Genomic DNA, 25,363 nt, shown 5'->3' with positions numbered 1-25,363 from the left:
ATGCCCACTACTACATAAATGTTAATGCAGAAAAAAGAAAGAAAAAAGAAAAAAAAAAAAAAAAAAGGCCAGGGGTTGCTCTATTTAATAGCCAAGGGTGGTAAAAATCCACACACATGACGTTTATGAACTTAATTTACCAAGATGCTCCCCCCGCCCTCCCTTCAAGGAAAAGGTCTGATTTCAGAGCCATTCTCAAGCGCATTACTTTTCTATGGGGTAGTAGAGGCTGCCAAGGGGGAGGTTGGGAGGAGAAAGAAACTTGTTAAAAGGAAAGCCATGAATCAGTATGAATAACCACTATGCAAATCTTCTTGAAAATGGAGACAATCAGAGTGAGAGCCTGCAAGGCCCCTGCCAGCCTGGAGCTGACAGAAAGGAGGCCACTCAGAAGACAGCAAAGGGGATTGCTACACCAGACACAGATCCTCACTGCCTTGGCCTTCAAGGCTAATGTCACAGCATTCATTTATGTGGTTGTTTCTGAAGCCTTCTTTACCCTGTTCTGTAATTTTCTTTTTGGGAATGGCAAAAAAAAAAAAAAAAAAAAAAGAGGAATAGTAATATAATACCCTGATTCTAAACATGCTGTGGAAGCTGTGCTGCTTTCTTCAATTTGTTAAAAACTAATAAAAAGTAAAAACATGCACTTCCTTTAAGAATCATCAATGGAATGTTAATGCTGATGAGTGTGTCACAAGAAGACTGCATTTTTCGCTAATCACGTATGCTGCTTAATTTATTATGGGAGAGCTTGAAGGGAGCCAAGTAATTAATGGGTCTTGGAAATGTTTAATTAAAAATTTAATCAACATAAAAGGTGTAAAAACCAATTATTTTAATCAAATATGATTCTATCAAAGTATATCAGCTAGGAGAGGGGAAAACATGTTAAATAAACACATGCACACCCATATACACCATTATTAGTTGATTTGTAATATGTCACCCATCCACTTTGTCAAACTTGATTAGTAATAAATGAAAATTTTCTTTTCGTTTCAATCCATGGAAGCATATTAATATACACAAAGTCATTACCTTCTTCCTTTTAATCTGATTAAACTGCTCAGTACCTGAAAATCCATAACCCCAAGAGTTTATTTGTCATCTCATTGCAGCAATAAGTGTCATACAAATTATAAATATCATTGTTTTATTAGGGTATAATATAAATAAGTATAACCAATGAAGGATAGAAAGAAATAACAACCTAAGCATTGACCTCTAAAATACACTAAATATTATTATTCTTAGAAGTAGAAAAAAATAGACATTTAAGAAGCTACATATACTTTCCTTTGAAACTGAAATAAACATACTACATTCATTTCTCCACTGATAATAGAAAGGGAGGGAGAGGGGACATTGGGCTTTACATCAAGAAATTGCATCATGTTTTGGTGAATGGGATAAAGTCTGATCAGCCTGTCTGGGTTGTATATAAGATCTTCTTACAAGGTGATTTAGGCAAGTTACCTAAACACAGTGTCCTCTTTCCTTAAGTGGTGGAAGGACTATGGCTACATCATGGGGTCATTATAAGGATTGGATGGCTTAATTTATTAAAGCAATATAGTAAACTTTCTATATTTTACCTTAAATAATGTTTCTCCCTTTTTGTTCCTCTGTTGAAATAAAATTATCTTTAAGAATATATTTTATTTATTTAAACTAATATTTGTTAAAAGAAATTTTAAGTGTATATTCCAGAAAAGGAATCAAGAACTCATAATTTTAAATCTATCTATCTATATATATATATATATATATATATATATATATATCTTTATTTATTTATTTATTTTTTGTCTACATGCATACTATGAGTGATTTAAGATTATATTTCTACTGGGTTATATAATTTTGTTGTTTTCATGTTTGCTGTATGTTTGCTAGTTTGTATGTCTGTTTTCATGTAGTTTATTTATAGATATTAAAACTGTCGCTGTAAATCATAGGTATATACACAGTAAAGTTATATCGCTGTAAATAAAACTCTGACATAGCACTATTGTTTCAGATAAGTTTCAACTTGCTCTAATATATTTCTGACATATAGAGTTGCTGAACATATAGCAGGTAAATTAATAATGCTTCCTCAGCATTTTCTTGTGTTATTTTAGAAACAGTTTATTTTGCTATATTCTTCGTACAAAAATTCCACTAAAATATATTACAAAAGAGCCGATTAATGAAAAGATGGAAAGGAAAGGAGATTAAACTATCTAGCCTATAAATGTATAAGACATGAGTTTCAAAAAAGATATATAAACTTTGCAACGTCTGACACAAAGTGAGACATTTAATGGGTATAACAAAATCCCATTGACAAATTTAAAAATGGGGCATATTTAAAAATATGATGTATTTAGAGGGTGAAGTTTTCTATACTTTGAAACATGGGCATGAAAATATTATAAAATATGAGAAGGAACAAAATGAAAGCAAAAGCTAATGAAGATATATTCTCATAAAAGAAACTCAGGTGAGCCTGAAAAGACAGAAGGACAGAATATAATTGATGTTGGATATATATGTGGTTAACTAAATAGAACGTGTCATCTAAAGAAGGAATGACAAAAATTATTTTGTCTAAAGTATATTTTAGTTATTTAATATGTCACAGTCCTGAGTTGAAAATTATTCTAAAAAAGTTATAGAATATATCACTACTATTAATAAAGATTTTTTCTAGTAGCAGGAAATACTTTAAATCCGTATTTGCAATATTAAATTGAAAGAACGCACACACAAAAAAAATCAACCAGGTTAAATGTGAAGTGCACTGAATAAAGATATAAGACCTTTTATTGCAGTGCTAGGTCTTCCAATGGGTGAATAGCTCTTCACCATTAATTCATTTTCTACTGACCTCATTTAAATACAAATCCACTTCGATGATTTCAAAAAGCCATTGTCTACAATGTAAAAAATATACAAATCATTATGGAAAATTTCTTGTCATTTAGTTTTTTGTTTTTGCACAAACATTTTTCTCTTGGCATAGGTAGGATTATTTGAGGGATTTAATATTTTGCAAGATAATAGCTGCATATGTGTACAGAGATCTTCAGAACTAATAAAAAAGCTATGGTCAAAATTTATACATGTAGATAATAAAGATTATTTAGCAAATTAGCAAGAAAAAAAATATTTGCTGGCTCTTAAATTTAAGATCTATTTATGACTTTATTTTCACTTAGAGACCTCATAAAGCTTTGCTCCTAAAAAAAATAAAGTTGCATAGTATCATAAAAATATCCTATATAATAAAACCCTAATATGCAAATCCACTGAACAGCAGAAAGATCAGCAGAAAGATGGACGCTATGATGCACACTGACCACCAGGGGGCAGATGCTCAATGCAGGAGCTGGCCCCTTGTGGTCAGTGAGATCCCACAGGGGGAGCACTGCTCAGCCAAAAGATGAGCTCACAGCTGGTGAGTGCAGTGGCCTTGGTGGGAGCTTTTCCTACCTCCACTGCAGGCAGGTAGTAAGGAGTGAGGGGTCCAGGACTGTGAGAGCCCTGGACTGCTGCAGAGGGATGTCTGCCTGCCAGCTTAACCCCAATCTCTTCAGGCCTAAGCCAGCAGGTGGACATCCCCTAAGAGGTCCCAGATTGAGAAAGGGCACAGGCCAGGCTGAATATTGTACACTGGGCCTCTAGTATGCTAAATAAAGTAATACCTTCTTATAAATGTATATTGAAGGCAATCTACAAATGTGCATTGGTTGGGACTAAATTTTATTAATTATAAATAAAGTTTCAAAACTCATTAGTATTTCCATGGGCATATTATTTCTAGGCTGTTTTTTCTATGCAGAATAACTGGCATGTGTAGAAATTAAAATACAAAGAGAGGAAGATATGTAAAATTTGCTTTCAGGAACTGATAAAGCAACACAAAGGACACGCTAACACTTTTATTTTAAGACATTCAATTAACCCAACCTAATAGATAACAATTTATACAATCATTCAAAGAAATGAAAAACCAAAAGCTGTGATAGTTTTACCCAACAATGATTTTGATGTAGCAACTTATGAAATAATTAAATTATAAGAATGAATAATGTACACATGATGAAACAAAACAGTATTTCAAGAGGAAATTGAGCAATATTATTATTATTTAAAATGTATAACTTATGACTAAATGGAACTGATGCATAAAGAGCTGGCATTAGTATTTAGAGGGAATGTGTTTTTTATGAATAAAATTGCAGCATTTAAAAAGGAATCCTAAGTGAAATAAGGCAGTCAAAGAAAGGCAAATACGATTTAATCTCAGTTATATGTGAAATCCAATGAACAAAATAGATGAGCAAATTGAAACAGAGTCATGGATATATAGAACAGACTGACAGTTGTTAGAGGGGAGGGGGATTTGGGGCACTTGATGAAAGAAGGTGAAGGGATAACGAACAAAAAAATCTATACTAATAAAATATGCTAATTAGACTGAAAGACTGGACATCTTCCTACTGTTTGACTTCCTTCCGGACAAAACCAAGGTGGTGGGGGCTGAGGCAGAGGCAGTTAGGGGTAATCAGGTCAGCAGGGGAGGGCAGTTTGGGGCCATGAGGCTGGCAGGGGAGGGCAATTGAGGTTTCATCAGGCCAGCAGGGGAGCAGTTAGGCAGTGATCAAGCCAGTAGGCAGGCAAGTGGTTAGAAGCCAGTGGTCCTGACTGTGAGAGGGATGTCCGACTCCCAGTTTAGGCCCCATGCCTGTGGGATGGGGCCTAAACCGGCAGTCGGACATCCCCCATGGGGTCCCAGACTAGAGAGGATGCAGGCTGGCCTAAGAGCCCCCCTATGCATGAATTTTGTGCACCAGGCCTCTAGTCCTATATAATAAAAGGGTAATTTGCAATAGACCAAACTGCAGAACAACAAAACAACCAATCCAAGCATAATATGCTAAGGATGCCCAACTTCTCACTATAATGTGCATTGACTACCAGGGGGAAGATGCTTTGACCAGTAGGTTAGCTTAACGCTGGGATCTGGCCAATCGGGACTGAGCAAGAAGAGCCAGAACCCTCCCGTAGTCCCTACCCGGCCCGATCATGCACTAGTGGGGTCCCTCTGTCTGGCCTGCACCCTCTCGCAATCCAAGACCCCTCAGGGGATGTCGTAGACCCAGTTTCAGCCCAATCCTGCAGGACACTCCCCTTGGGAGGGCACCAGAGGCAGCACTCATGCTGGCAAGTGCTGCTGCGGCAGCACAAGCCTCTCCCCATAGATCAGGACTGATTGGCAGGCACAGTGGGGCCAGGATGAGCAGGAGCAGCAGGCAGGAACTGCAGGCAGCATTGAACTGCAGGTTTCGGCTCAATCCCTGCAGGCCATCCAGAGAAACCCCACCTGTGCACGAATTCATGTACCGGGCCTCTATTATATACATAACACACAACAGCGGTGATAGCTAGAGGGAGGAGTGAGGAGGAGGTGGAGGTAGGCAAAGAGGGACTGGGGAGGGTGATGGGGACAGAAAGATACTTTGCTTGAGGTGATGGGTTCACAATGCAGCGTGTGATGATGTTCTACTGAGTTGTACAATTGAAACCTACATGATTTTGTGAACCAATGACACCTGAATAAATCTAATAAAAATTAACAAATAAAAAGATTCCTGATTTTGAAAATCAATAACATTTCAATGAGCTACATTAACTTTCTCATACATTTAAAATATTTTATGAACACCTGTTACATGTTAGAGCCATCCTAGCCAGTGATGAATAAAACATGCATAATCTCCATTCTCAAAGAACTCATAGTATAGTGGAAGAGATAAATAAGAAAGCAAATTATAACACAGTTACTAGTATATGGGAGTGATGAAAGTTAGAGAACACTGAAGTAAGGCACCTATTTCAGATTTGATGTTCCAGGAGAGCTTCCTGAAAGAAGTTAGATCCTCTGGGAAATAAAGATTGAGTCAGACTAACCAAATAAAAAGTAGTAATAGTAAGAGGATCTGCTCCATGTTGAGACTCATGCTGTCAGACTATGTAATGACATTTTTAAGTGTGAAATCAACTAGAGGCAGCTATTTTGATTAATAAAACAATATAACTTGAAATTTGCTAAGAAAAATATCTATTTGTAAAAATATACCACTCAAGAATTTCAATTATTCTTCCCTTCTTACATTTTTTCCAACAAATAATAATAATAATAATAATAATTTTAATATATTTTATTGATTTTTTACAGAGAGGAAGGGAGAGGGAGAGAGAGTTAGAAACATCGATGGGAAAGAAACATCAATCAGCTGGCTCCTGCACTCCCCCTTCTGGGGATGTGCCTGCAACCAAGGTACATGACCTTGACTGGAATCGAACCAGGGACCTTTCAGTCCGCAGACCGACACTCTACCACTGAGCCAAACCGGCTTTGGCAGCCAGTGCCTCTTGATGATAAAATACATTCCCTATATTATTTAAGTACATTCTATTAATATTTGAATTTTTGTTACTTGTAGCTTCTTGGCTGATATAAAGTCAGAAAACTGTAACATTCAGTCTCTATTAACTATGTCTAAAACAGCAATATAACTTACGTACCTCAATAGTCCTTCCTATTGTTTGTAGTTTAGAAATATTGTATAAAAAAAAAAGAGAATTTTTTAAAACTCCACAAAACTATGTTTAGATTAAATGAAATCAGAGATACCTTTAGTTTTTTACAACTCCAGGGCTGGATATACTAGATAGGTGAGGAGTGGAATTGTACTACTTAATAGCTGTTTGGGAAAGAGAGGGCCAGATTCAGGGATAAAAGACAAAGTCTGTCTCCATTTCTAATTTCACCAAAAAATATTTGGTTAGAAAATTTAATTAGCACATATCAATAAAATTAGAACAACTTGGCACAGGGATACTATATTTGCTATCATCACCATTATAATTTGTCACATCTTTAAAACATGTTTAAAGAACATATAATGGAGTTTTAAGATGAATTCTGATTAATTGTTTTAAAAAATCACATCTCTGAGAAAAACAAATAAAATCAAGGGAGAAAAGATTTTTTAGAATCGAGTTGCACCAATAATGTGGTTTTCTGACAAATAAGTTATTTTTCAAGACAGTCATGGTTAGTCCTTATAAAAGTACTAGAGGCCCAGTGCATAAAATTACTGCATGGGGGTCTCCTTCAGCCTGGCTTGCACCCTTTTGCAATCCTGGACCCCTCAGGGAATGTTCAACTGCCTGCCTGATCACCTCTAACCACTCTGCCTGCCTGCCTGATTACTCCTAACTGCTCGCCTGCCACCCTGATCACCCCTAAATGCTCACCTGCCTGCCTTATGGCCCCTAATTGCCTTTGTCTTGGTCAGCAGCTTTGTCCAGAATGACAACTGGAAGGTCGTTCAGCTGTCTGGTCGAATTAGCATATTATACTTTTATTTTATAAATATACAACTTTGATCATAAGAACCTCAACTCATACAGAAGAAAGTTTTCAGGTTTTCTAAACACATAAAAGCAGAACATTTATTTTCTCTCCTGCCTCGTAATAATCAAGTTCATGAGTATTATTTCTCTCCATTAAAGTCAGCAAACTGATGTATACCATAAGGAATTTTTTCTTTAAAAGTGGTAAAGTAATAGAAGGCTAGATATATTAATAGTGCTTTAACAAGTAGAGAAAAAGGTCAGACTACATGACATTAAGATCCTCTACCAATTATCTAAGTGTGTGATTTCATGGTTTTAGTGATAAACCACTAATACCGGTATTCCAGTCCTGACCCCCAGAAAAATATACATAAACCCCCAAAAGAAAATAAATGCCTAGCTTTCCTCTGAGAGTATGAATATATCAGCATCCTATTGGGAAATGTTAAAAATTATTCATTCAATCTTTGAATCCTTTTATCTGCATATATAAATTTTAATTCTCTACAATGAATCAAAACAAAAATAACCACTAAAATAACCGCCACCACTCACATCACTACCTATAATATCTTAGGTGTTTTTTTCCTACAACAGAAGTATTTCCTCTTTATCCTATAGCATATCAAGGGTTAAATAGTATTAGCCAGTGAAGCCTTATTAATATGAGTACACTCTTGATGACAGAAACTACAACCTGAAAGATTAGATATTTAAATGTCATTTATTGGTTAATTAGAAAAAAAATTAAAATTACTTAAGAAACAAAGACCCCCTAAATTCAGATACTTTAAATAGACACTTTAGAATAAAAAAAACTGCACTGATGGAATGATGTTGAATTTATATTTGGCTCATACCACAAGTCTAAAGGAAATCACTGTTTGCATTGTAATTTAAGCATCAGTTTGCAATAAAGCACATATCCTCAGGCCTTCTAGGCTTAAAGATTCAATAAACTAGCATGTATTTTCTTACTAATGGAGAAAAATTTATAAAAAAGTAAGATAAAAAAAAGCCAGCAAAATACATTTTGTTTAACAGAAAACGTTTCACATCTTCAGAAAAGTTTCTCAAGCTAGATATTTGTTTTTATAAGATACTGGTGTCTGTGCCAAGCTACAAAATAGGTCATCTTCTCTGGCTGTATTCCAATAATGTATCAAGTGGACTGTTAATTATTAATAAATTAGATATGAAACTTAGTAAAAAAATATTCCCAATAAATAATATTAAGATATTTATTTATTTTTATGTATTTTGTGTTATTATATAATTCAACAATAGGTCATTATTAGTAGATATTGATTATATAGTATTGATATTCACCAAACAAGGCACAGTCATTTAAATACATATAAGGGCAGTTTCAAAATGGTTTATCATCTCTTCCCAATAAATGCAACTGTTATCATGACTACGTAGGGGTTTGAACAAGTGCATTTTCAGACATGTACGTGTGGTAAAGGAGGCAAGACAGAGGTTTAAAAATAAAGTGAAGTCAACAATTCATTCAAAGATAATGAATTTGATGATATTGTTGCTGAATATAATAACCAAATTGTCATTACTATCTTTCTCAATGTTTTATTTTATTAAGCTTTAGACTTCAATTCTTTAATTCTTCAGCTGAAAAATAAAATCCTCTAAGGATAGAGCATGACTTCAACTACTCTACATCTTTCAGAAAGTTCAGTAGAGTATAATGAATGCAAGAGGTGCTGAATAAACACTTGGTGTTTTAAGGCATGGCAATCAATTCAAGGAGAGTCACATGAACAAATCATTTCAATACACTGTGAGGGAAAAACTTTCAGAATTCTAAGTAAATTTGCTTCAGAACCCAATAGAGGACTCATGCATATGGCTGATTTAAATGTGATTTTTTATTGTGGTTTCACCATTATACTACATCTAAAGAGCACACTTAAGATTTGCATGATGCCAGGCCATTTGGGGATGCTTTCAGAACTTTGTTCCCAAGGATTACTAATAAAGGGCAACAGCACTTCAGAGTGAGGCTTCAAACAAATTTATATTCCATGCATATCAATTTACAATATGCATCTTTACGCAAATAAATTCACAGCATACATGCCAATGAGACAAATGGTGGAACAGTGCAAATACTGAGCTGCTCTGATTCTGAGCTGGGCCACAAGAATGTTTGATGCGTCCAGGGGAAAGGAATCTATTGAACAGGGAATACATTTGCAAGCAGAACTGACACAGAAAGAACAGAGTTTAAAACTAGCTTCTGGATGAGCAGCGGGAAGAATACTCAGATTAGAGAGAAAGGAGAGAGTGTTAACAACATCGCCACTGGGGTAAAAACAGACTGTCAGCAGGCATTTCATAAAGAGCTTTTGGGAAAAGCAATGCCGAGTGAACCTGATTAAGGGTTGTCACCATTTCCCTAGAGAGGAGGATGGGAAACAAATATTTGAACCTCCACAAGTGTCCTTTTTATGGAAATGTAGGCCAAACACACGCTACAGGAGAATCATTTAATGTGTGTACGTTAAAATATTTTTGGATGCATTGAATCATAAATTCAGGGTGTGCAGTCCATGAGAGGGTAATTATTGAGCACACTGAAGATAGAAAATACCATGCATCGCCCTTAAATAGCACAGTGGTAATTATACAAAATTTTTCTAGAATGGGTTCAGTCATTCTTAGTGAATCCTTTTGAAAAGAATAGAATGTCTAAGAAAGAAAGATTAATAAAGTAGGCATGCCACCTAAGATCAGGCCTTAAATGACAATGTCATACTTCAGAGTTCTGAAAAAACAAAACAAAACAAAAAAAAACAACAAAAAAACTGTGAGTTACAATTAGGGCTCTGTGTCTTCTTCATTAAATTAGAAAAGAAAGAATTACCCAACATAAACAAATAATAATTTGTCACAGAATTATTTGAAGAATTCAAAAAAGAATATAAAACACATTAAATATACATCATCATTACTGTTCGTAGTGGAGTTATAACACTGATTTGATTAACAGAAAAAGAAATCCAACTCATTCATATATATATATGTTTTGTGTTTTTTTTTGTGTGTTTTTTTTAACAAACACAGATGTTAGGCCCTGTTATGACCCTCGGGGGAAAATTCCAGAAAAACAGACAAGAAAGCACATAGTTATAGTGCAGGTTGTATTAGAGAGGCATGCCCAAACTGGAGAGTAGAGAAAGCTTTCTGAAGGAAGCAGTGATTGAGAGGGATCTGAAGACTGAGCAATCTAGGACAACTGTATAACAGGTAACTCTCAGGCAGAGGACATAGCATGTGCAGTATTTACTAGTGATTCAGAACATAATGGCTCCAAGGTAAGAATTCCCTGGTTTAGATTCCTATTCCCTCACTTACTAGATTTGTGACCTTGGGCAAATCACTTCACATCTTTTAACTTCAGTTTCTTCATCCTAAAAATGGGAATAATAATAATATTATGTCATGAGGATGATGCCAGGACCAAATAAGAAAATGTAAATAAACTTCTTGCATAGCAATGTGCACACAGTATGTGCTGAAATACGCTAGCCCTCACTGTGTCATTGTTACCAGAATAGGTAGAAAGAGAAGAAGCGGAGAAGATTCTAAAGTGCCTTTTTAGAAGCCACTAAGTTTCTGGCAAGAGTCTCAAGATAGTGAACCAAGCATGAATTCCGATGGCTTCTAAAAATATTCCATCGCATTTGCTGCTGCTGATCAAATAAACCAGTCATGAATTATGGACAAATCCATCAGATTAGACTTTCACCTTTGATCTACGTTTTCAAACCACAAATAGGCATGGAAACAAGCACAGTACTTGCGCCTCACTTAAGCCAAGTTTCCGAGTAAACTGGCAGCTTCTGTTGGCAAAATTAAAAGCTTCTGTCGGCAGCCATACAGTCAGCACACTAATCTGGTGACAGCATTAGTGTGAGGCCAAGGTAGAGATGTTTGTGATATGTGATTAAGTAAAATATTTGTCTCTAGGTATTTTCCTTAGAAACTTCAGTATTTAACTGGATTTGTATCTAACTAACCACACAACAATGATGTAGTTGGAAAAATTTGTATTTTTCCATGTATATTTTGATGAAATCAAAATTGTCTATTTTACTATATGCAAAGTGTTTTCCTCCTTTCTGCTCTCACTTTATTATCTTGCTTCTTTATGTTATTGCTCCAAATATTTTATTAAAATTAGAAGAACCTGAATGATAATATGTAACTCAGTGCTTTAAGAAATCATTTAAACAGAATTTTAAGCATCAAATGAGATGGCCAAAAGCCACATGTGTGAATCTATAAAATATTTTGATTATGGTGAAAAAAATTAGTAGGCAGAAAATATTTAATGTAACCATTAAATTTAAAGAATATATATATTAAATAAATATTTTATAAGATAGTTGTAAATAAAATTAAGCAATTAAAATGGTTGCTCTTTAGTGTAGGGAAATGGCAAATGGATTTGGGATAGAGATGGCACATAAAAAATATATAAAAACTAGATAAGGGACTTCCATGATTCAAAGATGGTTGTAATGTTCCATGGATTGAAGCATATTATTAATTCAACCTTCAGTTTTAAATGTAAAAAAAAAAAAAAAATAGAGTAGAAAACAAAGAAAAAAATTAATGGGAGAAGGAAGGAGAAATGAAAGAAGGGATGGGGAAGGAGATAAGATGGAAACATCTCAATTATTTTAAAAACAAGACTTTTTCAAAAAGAGATAACATTTAAAAATGATATGTAGAAATGTTCATTCAAAGCTAAAAAAATAGTTATTGGCATATATATTCAATTCAATGTCATTTTATATATTTATAAAACACACATGGTGAACTTTTTATTGCCAACACCGAAATCAGAACTCATAAAACTCCAGGTTCCCTTTCTGACAGGACAAAGGCATTTGGCTTTGGATTCACCACACTGACTTGCCCAGGCAAGATATGGTTTCAAACAGGCAACTTAAGGAATCAGGCTCTTGGGAAGGTCTCAGTTCTTGCTTTCTTCTGGTGAAAATGGCAGCAACACATGAAGATCGTCCAGGACTTCCACGTGTGAAATTGCTGCCTGTGGCCGTAGCAATTACAATAAAGCCACTTATCCTTTGGCAACTGTTGTGGCAATGTTTTGCTTCATGGGAGCAGATCTGTTGTTGATTATTGAGCATTTCTCCTGGAAATTTAGCCTCTAATCTGTAAATCTATTCTTCTCAATGGTTGTATGAGCCACTGAATGTACGCTATTGAAGGCCTTTTCCATCTAAAGTAGCCATAGTAGAATTTATTTGCAACTAAGATAACAAACATTAAAAACAAACAAAATGTTCTTATAAAGAAGTGTTACAGGCAACAGACTTTTAAAAGAATGGGACCAGTGGTTTGATTAACTATCTTTCATTGCAGCAAGGTTCTATTTAATATAATCTAACAACGCTTGGCAGAGTGTGGCATTTGACTCATCACCTGTGGCCACCTCAAATAAAATGACTCTTGAAGATAATATTTTGGTTACCAAACTCCACCTGTTTTAAACTATAAACACACGGAAAATACAAGAAATATGGGAAGCATTAGCTGTGTCAAACTGCACTACCAAATTAAATAAATAAACCGCTCAAAGATTGAATTTTCAGCTCAAGTCACATTAAAATGATCAGAGTATCCATTCCATAAATATCTCACATGATCTTACAGTGGGAAGACTGACAGAGCCAGACATCAAAATCCAAGTTTTAGTCCACAGAATTCCTGAATTACAAAGATATAATTTACTGCATTGCCTTCTAAGAAAATGAGGTCATTGATTAGAAAGAAGTGAAATCCTGAACACTGGAATATAAGTATGTTTGAGAATTCGGATGACTAAAAATATTCTCAAATTCTAAAACATGTCTTGCTATTGAATTCAGCTATTCCAAAACTGAATGAAGAAGTGGTCCCAATACCAAATACACACTTTATCAAAGACCATTAACTGATAGAAGGAAGCAATTTTCTTCCTGCAAAAACCTATTGCTCCATCTGAACTCAAGATCTCAACTGCCAATTATCTGATCACTACTGCAGACAAGAAGCTTCTCTAATATGAGACTTCCAAAATTCTATAACTTAAACTTGCAGAAGCATTGGAAATAAGTGCAAACATGTATTTTATGTGTTCCTTACATAGAAGTGAGAAACAATTTACTTCAAGCTCATATAAACACATGATTAGAGATTCTAGATTCAATGTGCTTCTCTAGGTAGTTGGCACAGGTGCTATATGCTTCTTCTATTAGTTGATCAAAATCTGGACTGAAAGGTCACCTTTGATCAGTGGTCAGCAAACTCAGTCAACAGAGCCACAGTTTGCCGAACACTGCCTTAGATAAATAAAGTTCAGATACTGGAGACACCTTTTCTTTTGTAGAAGAAGGCATTAAATGACATACTGAATAGGAATGTTAAATTAGATTTATTTTTCAAGATTATTTTATTAAACTTATTGGGGTGGCAAAATAAATACACAAAATAGAACCGACTCATAGATACAAAGAATAGACTGACAGTTGTCAGAGGGAAGGAAGGGCTGAGGACTAGCTGAAAAGGTGAAGCAATTGAGAAGTACAAATTGGTAGTAACAGAATAGTCACAGAGATGTAGATTATAGCATATGGAATAGAGTCAATAATATTGTAACTCTGGATGAGGTACAGTGAATATTTGAAGCAATGGGGGGACCAGTGTAAAATGCATGGTTCTCAAACCACTTTATAGTACATCTGAAACCAACACAGAATAATACTAAATGTAAACTCTAACAAAAAATAAATAGTAAAAAATAAAATAAGCAATGAAATATTTAAAAGTAAAATGTAACTGTTTTTTCTTGTTTTATGTTTCTGAATATAATTTTGAATCTGAGCAGTTCATACATGCATTGATGTCACACACAAAAATTAATAAGAAAATGCCAGAACAAATTACAAATGTGAAACAAACCAAGAAAGAAACAAACCGGTGCATGAAAATTCATGCACTAGACGGGGCGTCCCTCAGCCTGGCCTGCCCCCTCTCACAGCCTAGAAGCCCACAGGGCCAGGAGGCAACCCAGCAATCAAGGGAAGAGGATGTCCCATCACATCTCTGCTGCTGCCACTGCCAGCATGCAAGCCTCAGCCAACCCTGGTTACCTGAGCCTCAGGCAGCGATTGGGTGGCTGGGCAGCCTCCATCCGAGGCTTTCCTGTACCTTGGGCCGGCCCTGGGCAGCTAGGGTGCTGAGGAGACTGGGGGATTCCAGAGGCAGCATACAGAGCAGCCAGACCAATGGGGGTGGCCAGGCTATGCCGCATGCCTGCCACTCCAGTAGGGCTAAGAAGACTGGGTGCTGCCATCTTTGAGGGTGTGGCAGTCAGTTAGCATATTCCCTCCTTCTTGGTTGTGATGGTCAATTAGCATATTCCCTCTTTATTAGATAGGATAAACACATGACACAGATAACTTTCTTCAATTTAATGTTTTAAAATATTCAGGCTAGAGAGAACAAAGATAGTTGCACGAAGAAATGCAGTAACAACTGCCTCCCACAATCACATCAAAATTACAACCAAAATACAGAATAACCATCATTCAGAAGTGCCTGAAATCTGGCTGAGTGAAGTCCTACACTAGAGAAGTAAAGGAAAAAGCACATTGAGATTACTGTGAATGACGGAGGCTCAGAAAGGGCTGGTCTGACAACCACCCACATGTGTTTTTTTTTTAATCAGGAGGGATATCTGGACTACTGAGGCCTCACTTAAGAAGCAAAGAGCAGTTCCTCTTAAAGGGCCTGTGCATGGACTCGTATTCACTCCCTCTGAGCTCCAACACTGAAGCAGTGGCTTGGGGGAATCCAGGGATATATGGATTATCTGAATTCAGAGCAAGAATTCAGGGGTGGCTTTCTCTCAGATAGGGGTGCTCACAGGATTCATTGTTCTTATGCTGAGATCTCCCTGGCCTCATGGCTGAATGGCAGAGAACATATCTGAGGCTCTATCAACCTGGCTCACAATGGTTGCTCAGCCCTGGTGATTCCCTGAGACTCCACACAATTTGCAATCCACCCAAGCTGTTTGCAATGCCCCCATATATATATCAGTAAGGGATCTAAGACCTGGCACTAGCAGCAGACTGCTTTGCTTCATAGATTGGCCTCTCCTGGGCACTTCTAAATCCAATATAAGTAGTAGCCATCTGCAGATATCTATGTAGCTCCTGCTGGGTAGCCCCAAGAAATGACTGACTTTGTAATTCTTGGGAGGCCACAGAGCCAGTTTACTTGGTAGACAGCTTGGTAGACTATACCAGATTCCAACTCTATACCTCCATTAGTGACACACTCAAAGGGAAGACTCAGTGAGCAATAAACCCCACTAAAGCCAGTCCTGCTCCAAGTGGTGTCTCCTGCATAGAAGCTCTCCTGCTGTAGCTAGAGCTGGTACTCTACAAATTCTGGGAGACATAGCAACTCTACTTAATATATCAATATAAGAACAAACACAAGGAGGTAGCCAAAATAAAGAGACAAATAAACATGTCACAAATGAAAGAACTGAAGAAATCTCCAGAAAAACAAGTAAATGAAATGGAAGCAAGCAAGTTACTAGATATAACTTGCTTATATCTAGTTCAAAACAATGTTTTTACGGATGCTCAAGGTTCTTAATGAGAGCTTCAAGAGACTTAGTGAGGAATCAAACACATGAAAAAGGCCCAGTCAAAAATTAAGCATGCACTGAAATAAAAAATAACTTACAGGGATTCAAAAGTATAATAGAAGATGCTGAGAATCAAATCAACAATTTGGAATAGGAGGAAGCAAAGAACATCCAATCAGAAGAACAAAAAGAAAAATATTCCAAGAATATGACCATAGTGTAAGGAACCTCTGGGACAACTTCAAGGGTACCAACATTTGCATTATTTGTGTACCAGAGGAGAAGAGAGATAGCAAGATATTGAAAACCTACTTGAAGAAATAATGACAGAAAAGTTCCCCAATCTAAATGACATTTAGTTACCAGAAATACAGAGTCCCAAATGAGAGGAACCCAAATAATCCATACCAAGACACATCATAATTAAAATGCCAAATGTTAAAGATGAAGAGAGAATCCTAAAAGTAGCAAGAGAAAAGCAGTTACCTACAAGGGAACACCATATGACTGTCAGCTGATTTCTCAACAGAAACTTTGCAGGCCAGAGGGAGTGGCAAGAAATATTCAAAATGATAAATAACAAGGGCCTACAACAAAGATTACTCTACCCAGCAAAGCTATCACTTAGAATTTAAGGTCAGATAAAGAGCTTCACAGCCAAGAAAAACTAAATGAGCTCATCACCACAAGCCGGTATTACATGAAATGTTGAAGGGTATGCTAAAGGAAGAAGAAGAAGGAAAAAAAAAAAAAAGGAGGAGGAGGAGGAAGAGATAAAAATATGAACAGTAAAATGGCAATAAATACATATCTATTAATAATCAAATCTAAAAATCAAAATAAATGAACAAGGAATTTAATGAACAAAATAAACTAAGGACTAAAATAGAACCAGAGATATGGAAACATGGAACAGACTGATGAATCTCAGAGGAAGGGAGGAAGAGGGGTAAGAGATTAACTAAATAACTTATATGCATATAGGCATTACCTATGGACACAGGCAATAGGGTGGTGAAGGCCTGAGGTGGGATGGAATCTGGATGGAGGGGGATGGGGGAATACTTGTAATTTTCTCAACAATAAAGATTTTAAGAACCCTACTATATGGGTATGAAAGAAAGTGAGGAGATTAGCCAAAGAACATATATGCATAACCCATAGATACAGACAACAGCGTGATGATGGCCATAGTCGGGGTGGGGGAGGGGGCGCGGAGTGAGGGATAGGCTGAGGTAGAAAAAGGGAGGAACTGCAGGAAATGGGACATCTTTAAAGTATAAACAATAAAGTTTAAAAAATAAAATATTCAGGCTTTAAAACTAATTGCCACAGCCCACTTTGTATAATATTGGTACCTGATAAATGTTTAGCAAAGGTAACTGATTCTAAGACCTTTTATTGTAGGAGCTACTTGAAGTCAATCATTTTTGTGGAAATTGATGCTTGGTTGGTCTAGAAAGTCAGATATGGAGAAATATCATCCTACTTTGCTTTTTGTTATGGTAGATTTGCAAAATATTACAGTATATATACCGTGAGAACTTGGAAAAAGTAAAAGTCAACATAATTTTTCTTTGAATACAAATGTTTGTTTTATATAACTATGCTTTGAATAGCTGGATGAAAATTATCCTTTCATTGTATTTATAGTTCAAAAAACACACTTTACAGTTTGAACAGCAAGTACAAAAAAGAGCACATATAATTAGAGCAATATTTATTAAGCGCATTATTTAAAAATTAACAATCATTTTCTACACCTAGTTTATCAGAGAAATATCTTTCTATCTTTCAAAGAAGTCAAGATTATACAAGCTAGAGGATGTTCTCCCAAAGAAATATGCTCCTGATGATTGCTCAATATGCTTTCAATATGTTAATGAAAGATTCACAGTAGAGCTAAATTGAAAGATGTTGCACAGAAATCCTGAAATCACACGTTTAAAGCCAGTATTTTTCTGATGTGGGAAGACGGTTTACTGAACACATGTGTCATTTAGTTACTGTGATGAAAAATCGACATTTATTAGTATTGCTCTGACAGCTAAGTCAATGCTGAAGAAAAACTTGATTTTTGCTATTCCTGTCCATCTCTTTAGCATTTTTTTTAGGTCTACCTTAAAGAGTAAATAGAGAATAACATAAATTCACTGAGAAATGTAGCATATATGTGTGCAAAGTTTTCTCTCACAGAACAAAAAATATTCTTGAAATGTATTCAACATGGATAAAACATCTACAATGTTCTTATACACTGAGTGAGCAGATTATTATGATCTCTGAATGCATAATAATCTGGCCACTCAGTGTATATTCCATATAATAAAAGGCTAATATGCAAATTGTCCCCTCTACATATTTATATACTGAATGCTGAGTGGCCAGATTATGTGTTCAGTGATCCTAATAATCTGGTCACTTGGTATAGATTCTTAGTGAATTGCTTAAATACCTTCAGACCATCTGGATACTCGTGAATGTTTTCCTCAGTTTTACCAAATAGAAGTAACTATGAACTCAAATGCATACATTTTCTTATCTTAATTAAAGCTACTTATTGACTTGATATATTGAGCATTTCAAATGATTTTGGCCAAGACTTGATTACCATCAGTATTCTCTATCAATTTAATCATTCCACAAATTGCAATCTTGTACTAGTATTACAAGTACAAGAATAAGTCCCAAATACATTCAAACACATTCTATTTCACTGAGTACTCTTGGCAAGAAGTCCACAAAGACAGAAGTCCACCTGAGATACAATGAAGTGACAAGCTTATGCCCTTATATTAAGAGATATGGCCAGGTCTAGAGGAAAGTTACATACAATATGTTGGTTTTAATGCCACCCCATCCCCATGTATCTATTTTTGGCAAAAGCAGGTTATAAATTACTTATAGGCTTTGAATGATTATTGCCAGATCATTTGAATTATTAATTCAGCTATAAATTATCTTTGGTTCTTATTTGATCAGAAAGAAGCCTTTTTGTGTTTATTTGTTTAAAAGTGAATATTTGAGATGAAAATATAGGGAAATTAGAATCTCAAGCAAAACCGTATTCATTACTAATAATTACTACTTAATGATTCTAAAACCTTCATAAAGAAGATAGATGTGTTTTCATGTGGTTGTACATAGTTCATAGTTATTCTAATTTTGATAAGTGGATTTATTTAAAAAAATCATTTCATATACTTGTTATAATAATAGAAATAATAAGAAAATACTTTTTCAATCTGGAAAGGAATTTCAGCTGTGGTGCCAAACAAATAAATGAACAAATAAGCAAATAAATCTGGTCTGATTATATGTTAAAATAATAAATTAAAACACTTGAAATAAACATAACAAAACAAAATGTAAGTTAAACTAGCACTGCATGAAATTGAGACAAAAAATTCTGCTATAAGTGGATTTGAGCCAGAAATGTATTTTTAATGAAAAATTTAATTAAAACTTTTTTTTTCTCTGTCCTTGAAAGTGTCTGCTAAGAAAGCCTTAGCCTTTATTTGCTTAAAACTAGAAGAAGCGTCTTGAGATGTATTCTACTTCAAGTCCTAAACCTCTGACACATGAGAAGTTCTCACAGATCTCAGGCAACTGAACCCTCAGCTGTGGAGATCATGGACAGAGCTTGGCCTAAGGTACATTATTTGGTTGGACATCACACTTACCTGCTTGATTTGTGGTTACATTTACAGACACATACTGCCGGGCTCCTGGGCTCAAGTCGGACACTCCATTCACTGCCTCAATCTCAAAGGTATAGTTTGTGTGAGCAAGCAGATCCGCCATCATGACAGAGGTGTTTTTCAGGCCGATTTGCTGGGGGAGGTACCTGACTTGACCTCCACACTCGTCACACACACCTGCATGGGAGTTGCACTTCTTGCATGCAATATAATATGACACATCTTTCCTTCCACCAGTGTCAGCAGGAGGAATCCATTCCAGAAAGACACTAGTTTCATTAACATTTGAGATGGCATTCCGAGGAGCTGAGGGGGGTCCTGGTTTGCAAAGTAAAGTGAGAAAAACATATTTTAAGATAGTCATCTTTACTACACATAACCCTGGTCTGAAGGAGAAAAAATAGATTTGCACTTATATTTTAAAAATATAGGGAGAATCAAAGAGTCATCATTTAAACTAATCTTTGGAAAGTCTTGTTATAGTTTTGTAGGGACAATACTGGATTGTATACCTCTAGAAATAATTTACCTTGGAATTGTTGTAACACTACTTCAACTAAAGCAGATATTTTGTCTAGTGTGTATGTAAATAATTATGATATACAACTATAAATGCAAGAACAGAGTTAAATGAAAATATTATGTATTTAAAAATGACAAGTCTTTTATCAAATACCTCTTTAGGATTGAACTAATTACTTCGTCACTAAAATTGCCCCTAAAATCTAGAAAGCAAACAGGAGGGCTTACCAAGAATAAGCACAGGTACAGACTGGATTTTTTCAATGTGCCTCTTTAATAAAAAATTCTGTAACAAGTGAATAATAGCCTTAACTTACCTAAAACTAGACCGGCTATCTACTCATAATTCAACAACAGAATTTGAAACCTTCCTTCAATGTCAAGAAAACACTAGAATTTAAGTAGTTGGTCAATATTATAATATTATAATAAAGGTGTTTTGTTTTTTTTAATATTGATATTGCTTTCAAGATGATGGCTTTCTAAAAATTATGCATTTTACTTAATTGGAAAACTAAATTTTATTTTAAAAATAATTCACAAACCTATAATGGGAATAAAAATATTTAGATCTTGAGGCATTAGCATAACAAATTTATCAATAAATAATAGATAGCATCTATTTGTCTATTACTTTACATATTTCTAAAACTAATTAACATACTAAAGAAAACTAAAATTGATTACACGTAGTTAAAGCAAATGTATACCCCTCTGGTGGGGAGAGTTGATAACAGGGGCGGCTATGCATGTGTGTGGACAGGAACTATATGGTAGATCTTTGAATCTTTCTGAATTTTGCTATAAGCTAAAAAACGGTCTAAATAAAAAAGTCCTTTAAAAATTGATTGCATAATGTCTAATGTTAGTTGATTTTTAAATAGTTAGGATTAAAACTTCAGTCGGCTGTTACTATTATATGTCCTCAAAGAGAAAATAAATTTATATTTTTTTCAGACTTGATTAGTAAAGATTTCCTGACAGGAAAGAAAATGGACTATGGTGGTAGTTGAATGGTTCATAAGCAAAAATTAGGGAAATATAATATGACATAGTTATATTAATATGCATTGTCTGTTCTAAACATAGAGATTTGTATTAGTTTCTACCTAAAATTCATAGTCATCACTGTTGAGACCTAAATTTAAAAGTAGTAGGAAAGTTACCTAATATTTATAAAATATTGTTGAAATTAAAGGACTCTATAATCGATGAGTTGCCCTTTTTGACAAAACAATCCCCACCCTGGCAACATTTATAGTTGAGCCCTGTGAATGTTTCCATACATACAGCTTTACACACTTGTGTATAGAAGTCACCTTTAAATTGAAGCAAGTACTTAAGATGAAACTACAAGTATTATTTTTTACTATAACTTACTTAATATTCAATGATGGAAAATTATGGAGACAATGTAATTTGAGATCAAATGTTATGTTTCCTTCTAAGAAAGTGGTAAAAATAATACCTGAAATAAATGTGTTGAGAATAATACCAGGCTTCTGGGATGTTTTTCCTGCCAACTGGAATGCAGGCGCATGTAACACTTTTCTCTAAATCTGAATTCTTCCTTTTCTTCTGACTTTGCTACTAACAGCCCCTCAATATTTGAATGGAGGCTCATATGAAACTGAAATTTAAAATTAAAATAAGACTCAAATTTAAGTGAAGTCCTAAAGTAGAAGTAAAAAGTAGAAACTCAGACAGACTTGCACCTAAAAAATATTGTAATGAAATGTGACTGGCCATTTATATATGTGATGTCTGAGCCAAGGTAGAACTGTGAGAAGTACCCTTGATTTAAGGAGATCCATTAGAATCTTTATTTTAGTTCAATTTTCTTTCCCTGTACATTTTGTTTATTACATTTTGTTTTCCAGATTATATATATAATTAAAGGGAATCGAACCATAAATTTAAGTCCAAAGAGCCAAAGGGAAAGCAAAATTCTAGATTCTCATCTTAACATCAATCAAACCATCAAAGGAATCATATGTTGTCTTTGTGGTGATATGAATGCAACTTAAAAGAGAACACACACACTCACAGATTATATATTAATAAGACTGACTACACAAGTCCCAACGGATTTTTTGAGAAATGCATACAGATTGGTTCTGTTCTGAGACAGTGCTAGAAATTCGCACACCTGCAGACAGAGAAAATATGAAGCCTCAGGTCCTAAGTGCTAAGAAGCCCTCGTCACCAGAGCACAGGGTCTCTCCACCCCCAGATCTAACATGTTTACAGAATGGAGGCTCACATTTATGCTAAGAAGAAGAAAGATCATGGCTGGACCACTTAAAGAAAAAATATATCTAGAAAATTACTGATTTTTAAAAGTATCTCAAGAGATGGTTTTCTCTTTCTAATTTACCATTCCATTGTCTACACAACAGTTCTCCTTCTATTTGGCTTTCTTTTGCTCTGAATAATCAAAATAAACTCCACTGCAACCAGAATGCACCACATTCAAACATAGTTTATATTTCTTCTATTAAAATTTATTCTCCTTAAAGTGTATATAATAATGCCATTGACTCATGTGATGGGTAATAATTTATAATTAGTAATCGCTTAACCCATAAAATTATCAGTCTGGTGATAAAAGAATGATCTTTAGTGATGCAAAGCTAACTAATATCAATAATTGGAGGAACTATGAACATATGTTTCACTGACACTGAAATACAGATAAAATTTCATTTTGTGATTATTTAATAAAAGGTATTACATGCCTCTTTTTATTTAATACAATGGAAACTAAGTTTCATAAGTCTGTCATCATCTTTGAGAGCAGTTACAATGTAATGGAATCTAAAATAGTTAAAACAATGCAGGCCATGAAAATTAACCATTATTAAGAGAAGGGATCCACTTTTCTTTCATTTTTTTAAAAATTTGCTATAAAGAACATGATTGTGGAAAACTATGAAAGTACTGTCATGAAGCAAACAAATTCATACATTTGTTTTCTTCCCAGAAATATATATGGAACACTAAAAAAACAAAATCTCCAGAAACTTTGATGGATGTGAATCCATCCACTGCAAATGTTGAAATTAGGTGTTTAATATTTATCATTCTAATCATATGGTTATCTGATCATATAATTAATAGTAGTTAAGGACACTCCCTCCTAAGAAACACTGCAACTGCTTGAAAATCCTAGCTAGACAATTTGTTTTCTTTTGGCACTTAAAACTGATTTTCCAACACGCAGTTAGTTATCCATGTCCTTGTAAGAGTCCCTGTCTTCTATTGTAAATGACCTATTGGCCTTGGCCGCTTAGTGGTTCTGGTTAGAGCCAAAAGTGAAAGTGGCATGGATTGCATATATATGTGGTTAGAAAGCTGGCTTGGAAGAAGAAGAAAATTTACCATGAACGGGGAAATGGATTGATCCGAGTCATGTTTGGCTACCACTACAGGAACTCATAAAAAAAAAGGAAAAATTCTACGTCTTCTGCGGCTTAGATGTTGACATTGAAATTTGGGAAAATGGATGCTTCTCCCAGTGAGTGAAACATGAGCCTCACATTTGTCAATGCTTACTCAAGAAGATTGCAATGTGGTGAAAACTCTACTGGAAGACTCAACACTATTTCTGTGGTAGGGACGTGGTAATAGAATGCAACAGGCTCCACCGTGCTCTTCCTTCAAATTGGTGACAGTTAGCATCACCATATATCCGTGGGTTTCCTTACTTGTGCATGCCATTGTGGGTGGATCAGACTCCCTCCTGAAATAATCCTTTTCACAGACACAAGAGGTTGAAGCTTCCTCCTGGGTGTAACTGTGAGGTGGACATTTGCTGCAGCTCTGGCTGTGAGGTGAGGCTTTGAAGAACCCAGGTCTGCACACTGTCAAGAGAAATAAGAGACTAAGCTTTTCCCTGGAACAGATGCAGGGTTGGTTTTGTGAATAAGGTCATTATTTTGACTACTATACACAGATTACATATAGCACAATCTTCGCAGTAATTTTAATTTTTTAATAAGCTTCTGAATAATAAATACCAGGCTATTCATTCAGATAGTCAAATATGCACTTTAAGTCTTTAAATTAAACATGTTTGAAATGTTTTATATATTTAATGATTTTTTTTATGCTACAGGAGTTTATAAGAAATTATAATGGGCAGTAAATACTTATTTGCATTTAAAGCTGAAGCATTGCTTTGAATATAATTTTCATTTCCTCTATTAATATATCATATCATGAAGAAATGCAAATTTGCCACTATGCTCATAAAATAGCATGGTACACAGTAGATGATCAAAAAAAATTTTTTTAATTAAATTAATTGATTAATCAGTAGTTGCTTTAAAATTCTGTTAGATTGGGGAGGATGCATGAAAGAGTTGGTGCATTATTCACATTACGTTGCTTTCTGGGGGAGGTAGATTTTAGGCATTTGTTTTACCTTTTACTCCATTTTAGAATTTTCTTTTTCAGTTCAGCATGTAGCTATTTTAATATTGGTCATGCTTATACAAAGTATAATGATCTATAAAGGGTAGAAAATGTGTCTCATTCATAATACTTATCACAGTGTTTGACCACAGTGGGTGTTCATAAATTGTTATATAATACACAAATGAATGACTGGCAAGGCATAAAGATTGTAACTGAGCCGAAACCGGTTTGGCTCAGTGGATAGAGTGTCAGCCTGCAGACTGAAAAGGTCCTGGGTTTGATTCCCGTCAAGGGCATGTACCTTGGTTGCGGGCACATCCCCAGTAGAGGGTGTGCAAGAGGCAGCTGATCAATGATTCTCTCTCATCAATGTTTCTAGCTCTCTATTCCCCTCTCTTTCTCTCTGTAACAAAAAAAAAAAAAATCCATAAAATATTTTAAAAAAAGATTGTAACTGAACTATTTAGAATCACATAAAGATAATGTTCCCTGATACTTTTGTTGACATTTCTAAGTTGGTGGTCAGGAAAATATGTGCTAATGAAGTAAATCTTTTCATTCAGTTCATTCCCTAAACGTTTGTGTTTTTCTCCTTTCTTAATGGCTAATA

The 25,363-nt window shown here is 35.1% G+C and overlaps 1 protein-coding gene across 13 annotated transcripts in view; it reads right to left on the bottom strand.

Annotated features, from left to right (window-relative positions):
* Positions 1-25,363, bottom strand: part of EPHA5 (EPH receptor A5) — a 304,352-nt gene that overhangs the window by 134,768 nt on the left and 144,221 nt on the right. For 6 of the 13 annotated variants that reach the window (XM_084889795.1, XM_084889801.1, XM_084889800.1 and 3 more), the window contains exons 4-5: positions 24,042-24,197; positions 19,795-20,130 (exon numbers count right to left, since the gene is read on the bottom strand). The exons of 3 other annotated variants lie outside the window; for them this stretch is intronic. In XM_084889795.1, the coding sequence (XP_084745921.1) occupies positions 19,795-20,130; positions 24,042-24,197 (492 nt within the window). Of the gene's footprint in view, positions 1-10,532; positions 10,848-19,794; positions 20,131-24,041; positions 24,198-25,363 lie in introns of those variants that run through there. 4 more of the 13 variants (XM_084889804.1, XM_084889805.1, XM_084889799.1 and 1 more) reach the window with 3 other exon arrangements.

The sequence above is a fragment of the Pipistrellus hanaki genome (genome assembly GCF_964339955.1).
Source record: "Pipistrellus hanaki genome assembly, chromosome: 1".
NCBI lineage: Eukaryota > Metazoa > Chordata > Mammalia > Chiroptera > Vespertilionidae > Pipistrellus > Pipistrellus hanaki.
Note: the sequence above shows the minus strand (reverse complement) of the source record. Positions and strands in the feature narration are given on the sequence as shown.